Raw genomic sequence first — 17,500 nt, forward strand, 5'->3', positions numbered from 1 at the left:
AGAGGGGTGAGGAAGAGAGAAAGAGAGGGAGAGAGGTGTGAGGAGAGAGAAAGAGAGGGAGAGAGGGGTGAGGAAGAGAGAAAGAGAGGGAGAGAGGGATGAGGGAGGGAGAAAGAGAGGGAGAGAGGGGTGAGGGAAAGCTACTCGTTTGCTACTCACAGTGTTAACGGACTCTCAAATAGGGATTTAAAATACTCCCTTTTTGTTCAAATGGTGAAACAGCATCGGATACTAAATCTGAATTTGCTTGGTCTTACCCATCATTATTTTGTAGATCCAGAATCGTTCCCACGTCATCCAGACAGAAGAAATCAATATCAGATCGACTGTAGACAGATCAATCACTCAAACAGAGACAGATCCATATCAAATCAACCCAGACAGACAAACAAGACGGATCATTTCCTGTCATCGAAACCACGTCTCTGTAACATTAGCACGTGTCCACCCAATTCTGCAGGATTATGTGAACCGCGAAAAAATGTTTGGGCTCACCGGCAGGAATTAGAAAGTGCTGTCATGTTCGAATGAACAATTTTTACATTACATTATTACATTTCTCTCAGGTGAGGAAATCCCTTGTTTCGGTGGGACTTGTGTTAAGCGCTTTCTATGTTTTCACAGGTATCGCTCCAATGTCCTCAGCATGAGCGATGGGTAGTAGTCAAATACCCCCCCCCCCCCTTTGAACTTGGCCTCACCTGCAAGTTGTCACTGGCAAAATGAGTCATAGCATTCTAGGCTAGCTGGGGTCTGTAGTTTATTGTAGCTTACCGTAGCTTTAGCGAACCTGCTATAATAGAACCACCCCAGCAGGAGTGGAGTGATGACACCAACACTATTGAGATTAAAGCCAGTCTGTTCGGCTCCGCTAAATCTCAGCCCTCTCCATCGATTTCCCCTGGCGACCATGTCTTATTCACCTCTCTCTCATCTTCCTCTCTCTCTCTTCTCCCGCTCCCCCTACCTCTCCTCCCCCTACCTCTCCTCCCCCTCTCCCTCTCCTCTCCCTCTACCTCTCCTCCCCCTCTCCCTCTCCTCCCCCTCTCTTCCTCTCCTCCCCCTCTCCCTCGCCTCCCCCTCTCCCTCTCCTCCCCCTCTTCCTCTCCTCCCCCTCTCCCTCTACCTCTCCTCCCCCTCTCCTCCCCCTCTCCCTCTCCCTCTCCTACCCCTCTCCCTCTCCTCCCCCTCTCTTCCTCTCCTCCCCCTCTCCCTCGCCTCCCCCTCTCCCTCTCCTCCCCCTCTTCCTCTCCTCCCCCTCTCCCTCTACCTCTCCTCCCCCTCTCCTCCCCCTCTCCCTCTCCCTCTCCTCCCCTCTTCCTCTCCTCCCCCTCTCCCTCTCCTCCCCCTCTCCCTCTCCCTCTCCTCCCCCTCTTCCTCTCCTCCCCCTCTCCCTCTCCTCCCCCTCTCCCTCTATCATTCTATGCCAGCTCCCGGCTTGGACCGGGAGAACGAGACAATGTTCCTTATCGATTAACCGACCGGCCTCGTACCGCGGGGCGAAGCGTCGTGGATAGTCTGGCAGTATTGGGTTTACTGGGACACAGTGGATAGTCTGGCAGTATTGGGCTTACTGGGACACAGTGGATAGTCTGGCAGTATTGGGCTTACTGGGACACAGTGGATAGTCTGGCAGTATTGGGCTTACTGGGACACAGTGGATAGTCTGGCAGTATTGGGCTTACTGGGACACAGTGGATAGTCTGGCAGTATTGGGCTTACTGGGACACAGTGGATAGTCTGGCAGTATTGGGCTTACTGGGACACAGTGGATAGTCTGGCGATATTGGGCTTACTGGGACACAGATGTGTGTCCACAGCCGGCTCCGTGCCGGATCAAGGTCGGTTGCGTGGTTGTGAGACTCGGACAGCGCGTTAAGAACGAGCGCTTCACAGCGCAGGAGGATGGAACCGCTAGAGCGCACGTCCCCGAGACCAGATATAGATATAGATATAGATGTAGACGGCAGGAGAGATGGAGGGAGCGGATGAGGAGACACAAAGGAAGAGGGGAGGGAGGATGGAGGGATGAGGTGGGAAGCACAGGGAGGAGAGACGTGCACACGCGATCGAGAGAGAGGGCAGATCCATGTACGTGTCCTGTGTGTGTGTGTGTGCGCGTGTCTGTGTGTGTGTGTATGTGTGTGTCTGCGTGTCTGTGTGTGTGTGTGTGTGTGTGCATGTGTCTGTGTGTGTGTGTGTGCGTGTGCGTGTGTGCGTGTGCATGCGTGTGTGTGTGTGTGCGTGCGTGTGCATGATGCTCCCAATTATCCGAGGTGGAAGGATATGAGACCCATTAAACCTTACTCCCTGCGGACCCTATTGCCATGGTAACACCCTAATGCTTCATTTTAAGGGTGGAAAGAAGTGCACATAAAGGAACGCCATGACCTTGACCTTAAACACGCTTCTCCACCACAGGGTGCACCCTAAAACCTAACCGCCATGCTAGATACACCCCCCGCTTGGAGGAGGGAAACGGCTCCATGTTGTGAACACGACTGTTATCTTAAACTATCCTGTCATCATCCTTCAAAATGGCAGTTTTATCAGCTGTAGCTTTATGTGGTGGTAAACTTGAGTTTGACTTTGTTCCTCCAGGAATTCAGTTTACGTGCGAGCGCTTGCGTTTCTTCTGTGCCGCCCTCTTGAACTTATTATGCGTGTGTCGTCTCGTGGGTTCAGCATGTTCCTGGTGCGTCTGTGTCTGTCCTGTTTTGACGACTGATTTCCCAGGATGCCGTGTGCCGCGGGAGATAGCCAGCGGGGCCCTGACTGGACTTTTTATTGTTGGAACATTTCTGAGCGTGTGCGGTGGCGGTGTTGTGTTCTCTCTGATGCGGCGATGCCGCGGGGGTGGTGACGTTTGAGCAGGCGTGTGGCGTGCAGCCCGTCCGCTTTCACTCGCTCGTCATCTGGGTGGTCTGCTGTCGTAAAACCGGTAGAGGGGAGTTTAGATAGAAAAAGAACCAGGCCGGGCCCAGCCTGGCTTATGTGCGGGGCTGGCTTGTTTCTGTTCAGGATTGGTAGGACGGAAGCTAGTCATGCCACTGAAATAGCTGTGAATTGAAATGACAGGAAATTATGTCAGAGAAATTAAGATAGGTCTTGTCGCCAGGACACATCAGTTCCAAAATGTAAACAACAGCATTTGTTTAGCTACAGACTAGAGGAGTTTTGCTCAGCATAGACGGTAATCTTTGAGAATGTCCAGCGTGGGAGTCCAATGCTTTGACCACTACTCTACTTGTGGAATTTTAGGTAAGGGATAAAAAGGTTGGAGTGAAAGGATGAACGTGTGGAGGTTTGAGGTATGGTCCCATAAAGTCATCCCCACCGGGTCTTGAACCCCCGTCTCCCGGGTGGGAGTCCAATGCTCTCACCACTACTCTACTTGTGCAGTGGAGATTGGCAGGTTGATTTTGGTGTCCTTCTTGATTTTGGTGTGCTGGGACTACTGCCTCTTGTGGTGCCAACAGACAGATGCAGGCCAAGATGCAGGAGTAAGGGAGGGAGGGAGTGATAACCCGACAAACACTACACTAGCTGCGCGGCTGGCCAGACACGCACAAAAAAGAAGACAAATGGCTTCTGTAAAATCTGTAGGGGGAAAATAATCTTTAAAAATAAGCGATGTTTGTGTTGGAGTCTGGCCAGGCAGTAACACTCATGCTGTAGAAACTGCTTTCCCCGTCTCCTCCCTCCCACACACACAGGCGCTGGAAATGAAATGTCAGAAACATATAGCGCAATATCTACCGAGAGATACCAGAAACATATAGCACAGTATCTACCGAGAGATACCAGAAACATATAGCACAGTATCTACCAACAGATACCAGAAACATATAGCACAGTATCTACCGAGAGATACTAGAAACATATAGCGCAGTATCTACCGAGAGATACCAGAAACATATAGCACAGTATCTACAGAGAGATACCAGAAACATATAGCACAGTATCTACCGAGAGATACCAGAAACATATAGCACAGTATCTACGGAGAGATACTAGAAACATATAGCACAGTATCTACCAAGAGATACCAGAAACATATAGCGCAGTATCTACGGAGAGATACCAGAAACATATAGCGCAGTATCTACCGAGAGATACCAGAAACATATAGCGCAGTATCTACCGAGAGATACCAGAAACATATAGCGCAGTATCTACCGAGAGATACCAGAAACATATAGCACAGTATCTACAGAGAGATACCAGAAACATATAGCACAGTATCTACCGAGAGATACCAGAAACATATAGCACAGTATCTACGGAGAGATACTAGAAACATATAGCACAGTATCTACCAAGAGATACCAGAAACATATAGCGCAGTATCTACGGAGAGATACCAGAAACATATAGCGCAGTATCTACCGAGAGATACCAGAAACATATAGCGCAGTATCTACCGAGAGATACCAGAAACATATACCGCAGTATCTACCGAGAGATACCAGAAACATATAGCACAGTATCTCTACAGTATATAAACAGAGAGATACTAGAAACATATAGAACAGTATCTCTATATAAACAGAGATACTAGAAACATATAGCACAGTATCTACCGAGAGATACTAGAAACATATAGCGCAGTATCTACGGAGAGATACCAGAAACATATAGCGCAGTATCTACCAAGAGATACCAGAAACATATAGCACAGTATCTCTACAGTATATAAACAGAGAGATACTAGAAACATATAGAACAGTATCTCTATATAAACAGAGATACTAGAAACATATAGAACAGTATCTACCGAGAGATACTGCACCAGAAACATATAGCTCAGTATCTCTACAGTATATAAACAGAGAACTAGAAATGTATAGAACAGTATCTCTATATAAACAGAGAGATACTAGAAACACATAGAACAGTATCTCTATATAAATAGAGAGATAATAGAAACATAGAACAGTATCTCTATACAAACAGAGATACTAGAAACATATATCTCAGTATCTCTCTAAAAAATAGTTTTGGGACTGGAGTTCAGTGGCAATTATAGAAATGGACATGATTACCCTCAAGGCCCTTATTTTGACCTTATAGAAATGGACATGATTACCCTTAAGGCCCTTATTTTGACCTTATAGAAATGGACATGATTACCCTTAAGGCCCTTATTTTGACCTTGAAAGAACGGAGCCTCTGATTGGCTCGATTAGGTGGAAATACCCCAGACAGAGTGTGACATCGTACAGCCTTGGACTGGCAGGGTGCAACATACACAGGTCTTTGTTCCCCGTCATGTGTCTGTGCTGGCAAACGTCGCCATCAAATGTATCTGACGTTGGTAAAGGCTGTAGATAAAGACCCACTCTGTATCTCATGTGATGAGTCGGAAGCGTCGAGCCTATCTCGCGGGCGCAGCTTGGATTCCCGGCGCTTCTCCAGCAATTAAACAAACCGCAAATATTGAATCACACGCTTACACAATGTACACCTACAGTACGTCTCTGTTCCGGCTAATTGTCTGTTTGTATGTTTTATTCCAACATCTTATTTATAGACACACATTCCAGCCTGTGGGAGGATTTAGATGCTCCATACAAATGGATACATTTTATTATTTCCTATTGACTTGAAATACACACAATAGCTGTTGCTTATTCGCTCCTGGGGGATTAAACGCCTCCAGAATCTTTTGCCCATGATGCTATTGGAATATACAATAGCAAAAGCTGACAAATATTTCAGGTTATGCCGGAGGGCAACATTGGATTAAGGGATGTGTGGGGTTGCGTTCTGTCTGGTTGCTACTCAGAGCGCTGTTTCATATGTATATATATATTTCATTCCTGTATTGTGATTGGTTGTTTAGGCTGTGGGCTCACATTACATTACAGATTAGATATTCCTTCTTTTTTTTTTATCTCTGTGTTTAATAACAAGATGCATTGTGTGTTTCATATCCAAATTGTGTATGCGTGCATGTGTGTTAGTGTGTGTGAACATTTGTGTTCATTTCCCATAGCCAATCAAATCACTCTTCCTGGAGGGAAGTCTCAGTCTACGGGGGATAGCTTTAGCACAGATTATCCTCCGAGCAGTTTGTTTTGATAACTCCCAGACCGAGTGTGTGTGCGGTATGTGTGTGTATCCATGTGTGTGAGCATGCATATGAAGTGTATATTTGTGTGCATGCGTGTGTGTGTGTGTGTGTGTGTGTGTGTGTGTGTGTGTGTGTGAGAGCACACAGTATCTTGGCATAGGAGTGTGGGTCTTCCTTTAGAAAGCCTCATTGTTGATATCCAGTGAGTTCTGGATGTGTGTGTGTGTGTGTGTGTGTGTGTGTGTGTGTGTGTGTGTGTGAGAGCACACAGTATCTTGGAATAGGAGTTGTTGGTCTTCCTTTAGAAAGCCTCATTGTTGATATCCAGAGTTGTGGATCTAAAGGAGCGCTGTCTAATGGACCTTCAGCTGCTCCAGGGCTCTCGTTCACACAGTGCAGAGTACAGTTCTGCGTCTGATAAAGCCATGACTACACCATCCCTTAATGCAATTCAGATCCTACCTAATGATGATTCAGAACATGTGTCTGTATTGTGCCAGACCGATTCACTGAGTGTATGCCTGTCCCTGGATGTCAGTGAGACCAAAACACATCGGTTGAGTGTTCTGGAGGACGTAACAGGGTTGAGTGTTCGGGAGGACGTAACAGGGTTGAGTGTTTTGGAGAGGGTAACAGGGTTGAGTGTTCTGGAGAGGGTAACAGGGTTGAGTGTTCTGGAGGAGGTAACAGGGTTGAGTGTTTTGGAGAGGGTAACAGGGTTGAGTGTTCTGGAGAGGGTAACAGGGTTGAGTGTTCTGGAGAGGGTAACAGGGTTGAGTGTTCTGGAGGAGGTAACAGGGTTGAGTGTTTTGGAGAGGGTAACAGGGTTGAGTGTTCTGGAGGAGGTAATGGGGTTCAGTGTTCTGGAGAGGGTAACAGGGTTGAGTGTTCTGGAGGAGGTAATGGGGTTGAGTGTTTTGGAGAGGGTAACAGGGTTGAGTGTTTTGGAGAGGGTAACAGGGTTGAGTGTTTTGGAGAGGGTAACAGGGTTGAGTGTTCTGGAGGAGGTAACAGGGTTGAGTGTTCTGGAGAGGGTAACAGGGTTGAGTGTTCTGGAGAGGGTAACAGGGTTGAGTGTTCTGGAGAGGGTAACAGGGTTGAGTGTTCTGGAGAGGGTAACAGGGTTGAGTGTTTTGGAGAGGGTAACAGGGTTGAGTGTTCTGGAGAGGGTAACAGGGTTGAGTGTTCTGGAGAGGGTAACAGGGTTGAGTGTTCTGGAGAGGGTAACAGGGTTGAGTGTTTTGGAGAGGGTAACAGGGTTGAGTGTTCTGGAGGAGGTAACAGGGTTGAGTGTTCTGGAGGAGGTAATGGGGTTGAGTGTTTTGGAGAGGGTAACAGGGTTGAGTGTTTTGGAGAGGGTAACAGGGTTGAGTGTTCTGGAGGAGGTAACAGGGTTGAGTGTTCTGGAGAGGGTAACAGGGTTGAGTGTTTTGGAGGAGGTAATGGGGTTGAGTGTTTTGGAGAGGGTAACAGGGTTGAGTGTTCTGGAGGAGGTAACAGGGTTGAGTGTTCTGGAGGAGGTAATGGGGTTGAGTGTTTTGGAGAGGGTAACAGGGTTGAGTGTTTTGGAGAGGGTAACAGGGTTGAGTGTTCTGGAGGAGGTAACAGGGTTGAGTGTTCTGGAGAGGGTAACAGGGTTGAGTGTTCTGGAGAGGGTAACAGGGTTGAGTGTTTTGGAGAGGGTAACAGGGTTGAGTGTTCTGGAGAGGGTAACAGGGTTGAGTGTTTTGGAGAGGGTAACAGGGTTGAGTGTTCTGGAGGAGGTAACAGGGTTGAGTGTTCTGGGGGAGGTAATGGGGTTGAGTGTTTTGGAGAGGGTAACAGGGTTGAGTGTTCTGGAGGAGGTAACAGGGTTGAGTGTTCTGGAGAGGGTAACAGGGTTGAGTGTTCTGGAGGAGGTAACAGGGTTGAGTGTTCTGGAGAGGGTAACAGGGTTGAGTGTTCTGGAGGAGGTAATGGGGTTGAGTGTTTTGGAGAGGGTAACAGGGTTGAGTGTTCTGGAGAGGGTAACAGGGTTGAGTGTTCTGGAGGAGGTAATGGGGTTGAGTGTTTTGGAGAGGGTAACAGGGTTGAGTGTTTTGGAGAGGGTAACAGGGTTGAGTGTTCTGGAGGAGGTAATGGGGTTGAGTGTTTTGGAGAGGGTAACAGGGTTGAGTGTTCTGGAGAGGGTAACAGGGTTGAGTGTTCTGGAGGAGGTAATGGGGTTGAGTGTTTTGGAGAGGGTAACAGGGTTGAGTGTTCTGGAGAGGGTAACAGGGTTGAGTGTTCTGGAGGACGTAACAGGGTTGAGTGTTCTGGAGAGGGTAACAGGGTTGAGTGTTCTGGAGAGGGTAACAGGGTTGAGTGTTTTGGAGAAGGTAATGGTGTAAAATTGTAGCAGTGCAATATCAGTGTACTCAATTGTGTTTGGGTGCATACAAGTATGTGCATGTACTGAATGTGTGCATATAAGTGTGTGTGTTAAGACATGTTTTCTGTGCGTGTGTGTGTGGGAGTGTTTGGGTACAGTATGTAACCGCTGTCTCCTGTCCCACCCTCCTCTTCCTCTCCAGATGGCGAACGAAACAGAATCTGGACTACTGTTTCCTTATGATGTACGCCCAGTCCAAAGGAACCTACTATGTTCAGGTAGGCACCTCCATACGCAGCATATTCTCCTAGGACCAAGAAACGGTTGCATTTCAACGTTCAAAGTCTAAACTCCAGGTCTCTGAATCCATTACTGTTCTGTGTGTGGAAAGCTGATATGAAAAAGGTGTCAAAATTTGACCTTGGCGATGGAAAGTCGATTTAAGCGGCTTCTGCTACTTTCACGTAAAATACTGTACCTGGGTTGTCTACTGCTGGTGGTGACAGTGATGGAGCAATGACATTAAGGCGTGTGTCCATGGCCACCACCGGGTCAGCGTCAGTGACAAGCTCTCTGAACATCACAAAGGTTTTTTGTGCGTGGCTGTAAGACAGTGCACCTAGGACAGCAAATGTCCGGTTGTCACTCCCTCCAGGTGTGTAACCATATTGTAGACTTTGGGGGGGACAACGCTTATAAGTTGACTTGTCTGCAAATTATTATTTTTTGCCGTTTGCTAAACGTGCCCTGCCGGAAGGTTCCCTGCTTCTTTTGGTGGGCTCTATTGATGGTTGAAGTTAAAGCTAGTTGTATTGACTGCTGACATGTAGGCTTACTGTAGGTTGAAACTATTGTATCCAGCTGTTTTCAGTCTCACTGTCCATTTCTTACCTGATCATCTGTGTCCCCAGACTCCCCACAGGACACTGACTACGTTTACAGGCACTCAATATTCGGTTTATTGTCCATATTCCGGTTATTTTCCATCCTACCAGTCCTGAACAGAAACAAGCCAGCCACGCACATAAGCCAGGCTTGACCTGGCCTGGTTTTTTCCACTGGTGAAGCTCAGGAGTAATTACTTCCACAACGTTGTCCCTGAGAAGGAAGTGGAAGACGCAAATTCTGTCAGGCAAACGCAATGCCGAGTGGAGCTGGTTAGCTGGGGCGGGGATTGAAATTTGGTTGCGATTAGATTGTGGTTTGGTCCCCGTATACACCACTGTCATCTGCTTCTTCTTCTGGATAAAACATGTTGACACGCCACCCCTTCTCTGCCTCACATCCACTCTGGAAGGAGAACGGCTTTCTAGTCACGATCAGAGCAGGCGGACAGATCGCATGTGCGGCAGATGACTTTGGCGCCAACCTTGTTCCAAGTGAAATTTTCGCAGGCTTTGATCACAGCACGGGAACATTTGGTTCTGCTACTCGAACATATGGCCTGAGTGGTTCCAGCCGCCAGGAGGGAATTGGTTCTTATCTGGTCACCGTGGTTTATTGGAACGTTGTTTGAACAATCTGAAACGCTCCGTCATTTTGGGGGTTCTCACCTTTCCACGACCCCATTTCAAGAACCGCCAAAAATGATAAGATTGGATAGTGGAAGACAGGCAAGCAAGTAGACAGACAGAAATAGAGACGGGCAAATAAACACACAAAAATAAACACGCAGAACCAAATGCAGTCCCCAGACAGATGCAATATCTCCAAAAGCAAACAAGGCAAAGCATGCCCATATGATTAAACGCACGCCCAATCACCTCTAGTTACCGGGCAGACCGGGCAGAAACCAGCGTGTGTATCCTCTCCCCGGCTGGTGGCGGGGCTGTGGCCATCTGTCATGGTCCATATATATATGAACTGGCGCTCCGCACACGGCTCTCCACGCGGCCATCCGGTCTGTCTCCTCCTCCGCTGGTCCTGAGGGTGGGCGGGGGGGTACGGGGCGATGGGAAGGGGCCCCGGCGCGAGGAGATGGGAACTGGCACGTTTGCGTGGACCTCGCCTCAGAGACGAGCACATTATTCCAGTTTATTCCTTCTATAATTACCTCATCTGTTTGGGGGGACACAGAGACACACTATAAACGCATACAAACAGGCACACGTTCATCCTTTCACTCCAATCTTTTTATCCCTTACCTTTGTCCAGAAACAGAAGTTGAACCAATTACAGCAAAATATCGAACGTTACAGGAATCATCAGTGTAACTGCTTTAGCCACTTACCGCTACTATTAATGTTATGGAAGCTGCTGCTAGTTGTTGTGAGCCCATGAGCTTACTGGCTATCCCGCTCTTATTGTGCTGGACTAGCATTGGAAACATTGGAACTGATGTGTCCAGGTGACAAGACCTATCTTAATTTATCAGACATTATTTCAAGTAATTTTAATTCATAGCTATTTCAGTGGCATGACTAGCTTCTGTCCTACCAGTCCTGAACAGAAACAAATCAGCCTCGCACATAAGCCAGGCTGGACCTGGTTTGTATCAGTATCAGTCACTGTGAGGTCTTGGATTGTAATGAGTTAACAACTTTGTCTAATTCGAAATGGTTTGGAACTAATTTGAGACAATATGCAATTAATTGTATTTTAAATTCACTTTCACGGTTCAAGGGTAAAGAGGATGTTATGGTGCTATTATACAAAGTGTTTCACAACTCCACTCACACTGTTACCCATGTTTACAACCCCTCCAGAGTTTTCAATTATTGACTAGTTTGAGCCATATGGTTGCAATCACCTACACCAATTTCCATAAATTAAATATATTAGGATTCAATTAGAACTAATGAGAGGGATTTGACACATTAATTCCCTCCCCTGTTAAGGGATAGAAGTAAATTTGACGTTTTTAAAGCTCTCATTCTCTTTTTTATTCCTTCTCTCTTGCTCTCTCGCCCTCTTCTTCTCTCTCTTCCTTCTCTCTTTTTTTCTCACAGCTGGAGGATGACATTGTTGCACGCCCGAATTACTTCACCACCATGAAGAACTTTGCCCTCCAGCAGCCTTCTGAGGAGTGGATGATCTTGGAGTTCTCCCAGCTGGGCTTCATCGGTAAGGAGCTAGCCTAACACGCTACCGTTTAGAGCGGTGACAGAGAGGAGCTAGCCCAACACGCTACCGTTTAGAGCTGTGAGAGAGAGGAGCTAGCCCAACACGCTACCGTTTAGAGCGGTGACAGAGAGGAGCTAGCCCAACACGCTACCGTTTAGAGCTGTGAGAGAGAGGAGCTAGCCTAACACGCTACCGTTTAGAGCTGTGACAGAGAGGAGCTAGCCCAACACGCTACCGTTCAGAGCTGTGACAGAGAGGAGCTAGCCTAACACGCTACCGTTCAGAGCTGTGACAGAGAGGCCTAACACGCTACCGTTCAGAGCTCTGACGGAGAGGAGCTAGCCTAACACGCTACCGTTCAGAGCTGTGACAGAGAGGCCTAACACGCTACCGTTCAGAGCTCTGACGGAGAGGAGCTAGCCTAACACGCTACCGTTCAGAGCTGTGACAGAGAGGAGCTAGCCTAGCACGCTACCGTTTAGAGCTGTGACAGAGAGGAGCTAGCCTAACACGCTACCGTTCAGAGCTGTGACAGAGAGGCCTAACACGCTACCGTTCAGAGCTCTGACGGAGAGGAGCTAGCCTAACACGCTACCGTTCAGAGCTGTGACAGAGAGGAGCTAGCCTAGCACGCTACCGTTTAGAGTGGTGACAGAGAGCAACAAGAGCAACCACTCATGTGCAACACCAGAGAGCCAAGGTACAGTTAGCTTAGCATGCTCCCGTTTGGGTGTGAATTAAAGAGTGGAAAGTCAGAACCAGATATTGCCAACAGAGCTGTATCTAAGCTACAAACTTAGATACTGTTTAATGAGAGACTGAATATGAACCTGAAAAGTGTTAAAGGAGTTAAGGGGAAAATCATTGTATATGATCATAAGTTACCTTAAAACAGGGCTAAACATGATTTTTCCCTTTACTACTCCTTTAACTTCAGATAGGACATTAATATTTGAGCTTTAAGCAAGGTATGTGAGCTCTGAAGCTGCTCTGTTTCTCAAATACGTAATCCTGATAAATAGTAGAGGTTCTTGATAAGATTGCTTTGCCGGAAAGTTTTTCTTAAGATACCTAACTTCTTAGAACTATACATGAAAAAAGCACTCGCTGTGAATTAGATCTGCCAAATTAATTGAAACGTCAACCTTCATTTGATCTTGGGTCTAATTATACTGTCAAGACTAATCAATTACATATATCTTCCAGAGTCTATCAGTAGTGTCTGGCATGTGGAAATACAGAGCTCAGCTCCCTGGAACTGATTGAAAGTGAATTGATTTGGAGGAAAGGAAGGGAACAGACCCAAAGTGCATTGGAGGAAGAAAATGGCATCAGAGTTCATTGGTCATGTTATCAGCCAGAGAAAAGGAGGTCGGCATGTTTCGTGTGTTTCTAGGCTCGTCAATGTTGTCTGGCGCCGACGTAAAGAGGGCTCGCCAGCCGCAGCCCAAATTAAACAGAACCAAATGGCCGTGGCCTCCGTCACATGCTAAACACAGTCATGACATCAGGGTCCACGATAGCTTAAGGACGACCCTCACAATCTCATGTCAGAGTTAATTCTGTCTAGTGAAAGGGAATGGCACTTTAAATTCTTAGCGGTCAGCAGTCATCTGAGAAAGAAATAAGGCACCAACTTAATTTGAGATGATTGGGCGGAAAAGGAAAGTGTTAAAGTAATCCCCCGGAGCCAATTTTTTGGATCAGGAGTGAGAAGAATTCAGGTCTGTTTTTGTCATGAGACCGGTCATAGTCTGGATGTGGATAAATCCCACTTTGTTATTGTTGCGAACTCTGCCCTATCCTGACCTTCTCCTTCCACAGTGGAGGGGGCGGTTGTCTTGTGACTCTCTGCTGACGGGTTAAGAACTAAAGAGAGTGGCCTGTGGTTCCCTGAAAAGATACACACACGCTCACTTCGAGCGCACCCTCCAGCACATGACAACTGAGAGAACATTGTTTCTCGTAGAAATGGAAAAGCTTTGGAGAAAGAAAGCTAACGGGATCAACTCTGTTGACGTGACTGCTATGAGCTCAATATAGTGGATGGACATAAAGTCATCTCCTTAGAAATAACTAGTTAGGGTTAGTTAAGGTTAGTTACTACCGAAACCCTAACCTAAATCAACAAATGTACACCACCACCTACAGACCGCTACCATTAATGTTATGGAAGCTGATGCTAGTTGTGAGCTCATGAGCTAACTGGCTATCCCGCTCTTATTGTGCTGGATTAGCATTGGAAGCATTGGAACTGATGTGTCCAGGCGACAAGATCTATCTTAATTTATCAGACATTATTTCATGTCATTTCAATTCACAGTTATTTCAGTGGCATGACTAGCTTCCGTCCTACCAGTCCTGAACAGAAACAAGCCAGCCACGCACATAAGCCAGGCTGGACCTGTCCTGGTTCTCTCTTTTCTCTATTCTCTCTTCCATTCCCCCTCATTCTCTCTCTCTCTCTCTCTCTCTCTCTCACACACACACACACACACACACAGTTACACAGTACCCCCTTCTTCCCATGAGCCTCTGCTGCTCCACTTTAGTCTAATAGGTCCCTGAGTGCTCCTAGGGGCCTTGCTTTAACCAGTGATTGATGCGTCCTCCCTCGCTCCATCCCAACCACATCCCAGCAAAGACCTCCCTCATTACTGCCCCGTAGGGAGGCAGGGTGACCCGAATCTAAGTTCAATTTCAACTTTTCCGTTCCCGACGGTCAGGGTTGAGATCCATGGCGGACAGGCGGACCATAGACCGGATCCTCAGGGAGACTTCTCCTCAGAGAGCCTGTAGATTAGAAGAGAGGAGCCCGCACAACTTTCCTCTAGTCCCGTTGTACTAGGAGGCTCGGCAGCCATTAGGGGAGCAGAGCTGTTAAACCCAATTACCGTAGTACATGAAGAAGAGTGTCTCAGAAGACGGAGGACTATCTTCAGGGGCAAGGTTTTCTTAACAGTCAGGGAGAATTCATGTAATTACAGTTGGAGGCCTCATCTATCCCTGTAGACCTTGCCGTCAGGTACTGAATAATTGATCAGTATTGATTAAATAAATTCTTTCCGACGGAATATATAGCATCAGGTGTTTTGATTTGCCCTGTGGGGCAGATACAAACACCAGTTGGTGGGCTGTTCACTTAAAATAAACAGAGGCACGAATCCACCCCCCTCCCCTCCCTCCATCACGCTGTCTTTCTCCTATATCAGTGATCACACGCAAAACGAAGAACCATGTCCAATAAGCTTCTGACAGACGTTTCCCTCACCGTCGCGCTCTGCGCTCAACCAAGCGCGAGGCGCCCGCGTCTCAGTTTGGAGTCGAAGATTGTAAATATGACTTCCCGCGCCGACGAGACGGGAGGAACGTCATCTTTCGCTCTCCCTCTCTCTCTCTCTCTCTCCCTCTCTCTCCCTCTCTCTCTCTCTCCATCTCTCTCTCTCCCTCTCTCTCCCTCTCTCTCCATCTCCCTCTCTCTCCCTCTCTCTCCCTCTCTCTCTCTCTCTCTCCCTCTCCCTCTCTGTCTCTCTCTCCCTCTCCCTCTCTCTCTCTCCCTCTCTCTCTCTCCCTCTTTCTCTCTCCCTTTCTCCCTCCCTCTCTCTCCCTCTCTCTCTCTCTCTCTCTCTCTCTCTCCCTTTCTCCCTCCCTCTCTCTCCCTCTCTCTCTCTCTCTCTCTCTCTCTCTCTCCCTCTCCCTTTCTCCCTCTCTCTCTCTTTTTCTAGCCCTCCTCCCATCTCGTCGCTCACATTTAATTGGAGTGCTCGGTCGCTGTGGGTAACCTAGGACCGCAGGTTCTGTCTGCCAACCGTGACCAAACCCCCCTCTCGGCCTCGCAGGGAATGTTTCTGATAATCCGACAGGCGCGCGTCTCCAGACCGCCGGAACAAGCCGCTCTCCAAATCCCTCTCCTCTCTCGGCCGTCAACAACATTGGTCACAGACGACGCCGATGCTCAATTTCTCCTCTTCCGTCAGAGTGTAGCCTATAGATGAGGGCGTATCAGCGTGGAGACTCTCCTCTCCGATTTTTTGGTTTTGTTTTGAAGATTTGTGTTGCTTTCCAGCGCAGGCTACAGTTCATAGTTGGCACTCTTGTGAGGTACATTACAGATAATTTGAGGTAGTTGGCACTCTTGTGAGGTACATTACAGATAGTTTGAGGTAGTTGGCACTCTTGTGAGGTACATTACAGATATTTTGAGGTAGTTGGCACTCTTGTGAGGTACATTACAGATAATTTGAGGTAGTTGGCACTCTTGTGAGGGACATTACAGATAATTTGAGGTAGTTGGCACTCTTGTGAGGTACATTACAGATAATTTGAGGTAGTTGGCACTCTTGTGAGGTACATTACAGATAATTTGAGGTAGTTGGCACTCTTGTGAGGTACATTACAGATAATTTGAGGTAGTTGGCGTGAAGACACTTTTACTTCTATGACCCTTTGAAAAACCTCCAAGGTCGCCATGCCCATTTGTTTTGATTCACTATTAGTAAGTGAACTTTTCACTACTTTATTAGACTAAAGAAGTTAGTCAATAATGGAGACGTAACCTCAATATTGGCCAGTTTATTATGTAGGCCAGTTGTTGTTGTTGTCTTAGTCGTGTCAGGGGATGTACAATACAATTATGAAAATGTAATTAGCCAACTGATAATGATCAGATATGCTCCATAACTAGTTTCTCTCCTCTCAGGATAAGCTTTGCAGCGCTAAATACATGATTCCCACTGGGCGATTTGAGGCTTTGAGCACTAATCTGATGGCTGTGCTCCGCTGAGCCTGTCGGAGGTGTTCCAGAGCAGGTTAGCTGCTAGCTGGGAGCGGTTAGCTCGTTAGCTTGTTAGCTCGTTAGCATCTCTTGGTGAAGTGGCGCAGCAGACTGGGCAGCGAGCAAGCTCAATTAGAATCTGAGGCCAGCGCTGGTCTCAACAAATAATTAATTTGAGGCTGTCTGGAGAGCTGTCTGTAAAGAGCAGCTCAGCAGAACGCCCAGTAGAGAACAGGGCGGAGGGATTTAGGAAATCATCAACATTAGTTTTGACAAGCACATTGATTTAGTCTGAAGTTTTAGTCTGGTCTGATTAAGTCTGGTAACTGCCTTTGATTGCATAATCAGATGTTGTTCAATTCAACGCTCTTAACAGATCAAGCATTCGGGACAAGATTGTAGACTAAATTGCCCAAGGCCTCTACCTTGTTTGCTTTAGACAGTTATTATGTACTAGATTTATATTTCATTGCATATCCTTGATCATGAGATATAAATGACAAATAAATACACAAAACACTAAACAATCAGTGATGCTGATTTAATCTCTAACTCCTCCCAGATAAATAGATAAATAAATAGAGTACTTTATTGATCCCCGAGGGGAAATGGCTGAAAGTCACCATGGTGACTTAAAATGGACCCCAGAGGGACAATGTAGCCATGGCGACAAATGGGAACGTGACTGACAGCATTATAAAGGCTTTAGCGTTCAGCAGGCTTCCATTGACATCCCCTATAGCTGTTCTCCTGCCTCAGCCGATGAAGGGAACAGGCAGAGGAACCACTCTTTTAAGGCTAGAGCATATAGTACCTATACCTTCACATGCATGGATTGTGTCGTATTTGTGTGTTGTTGACTTTGCTAATTCAGCACTTCTTCCATTGTCACCAGCACAGTGTAATACTGATGTAAATTCACCTCCTCCGCCCCTGTATCCCTTGGCACCTATGATCTACTCAGTCAGCATTCGCTGGTATTACACAGGAAAACTGGCACACACACACACACACACACACACACACACACACACACACACACACACACACGCACACTTTACCATGTATGCCTTTGAGTATAATGTGTTTGAGTTGCTCCCCGACTAGTAAGTGTTTATAGTAGCTGCACATTTCTCCTGTGTGAGTTTAGTCAAGCCTCTCCTGTTACTCGTCACAAAGTCAGCATAGTTTCATTTCAAAGCATTTCGCCTCAAGGCCTGTGTGTGTGTGCGTGTGT

The 17,500-nt window shown here is 47.1% G+C and overlaps 1 protein-coding gene across 1 annotated transcript in view; it reads left to right on the forward strand.

The window, feature by feature from the left end:
* mgat4b (alpha-1,3-mannosyl-glycoprotein 4-beta-N-acetylglucosaminyltransferase B) overlaps nucleotides 1-17,500 on the forward strand; it is an 83,563-nt gene that overhangs the window by 54,409 nt on the left and 11,654 nt on the right. Inside the window, 2 exon segments of the mRNA XM_084459351.1 lie at nucleotides 8,585-8,704; nucleotides 11,375-11,489. Coding sequence (XP_084315477.1) covers nucleotides 8,585-8,704; nucleotides 11,375-11,489 — 235 coding nt within the window.

This window comes from Borostomias antarcticus, assembly GCF_949987555.1.
Source record: "Borostomias antarcticus genome assembly, chromosome: 28".
NCBI classification, from domain to species: domain Eukaryota; kingdom Metazoa; phylum Chordata; class Actinopteri; order Stomiiformes; family Stomiidae; genus Borostomias; species Borostomias antarcticus.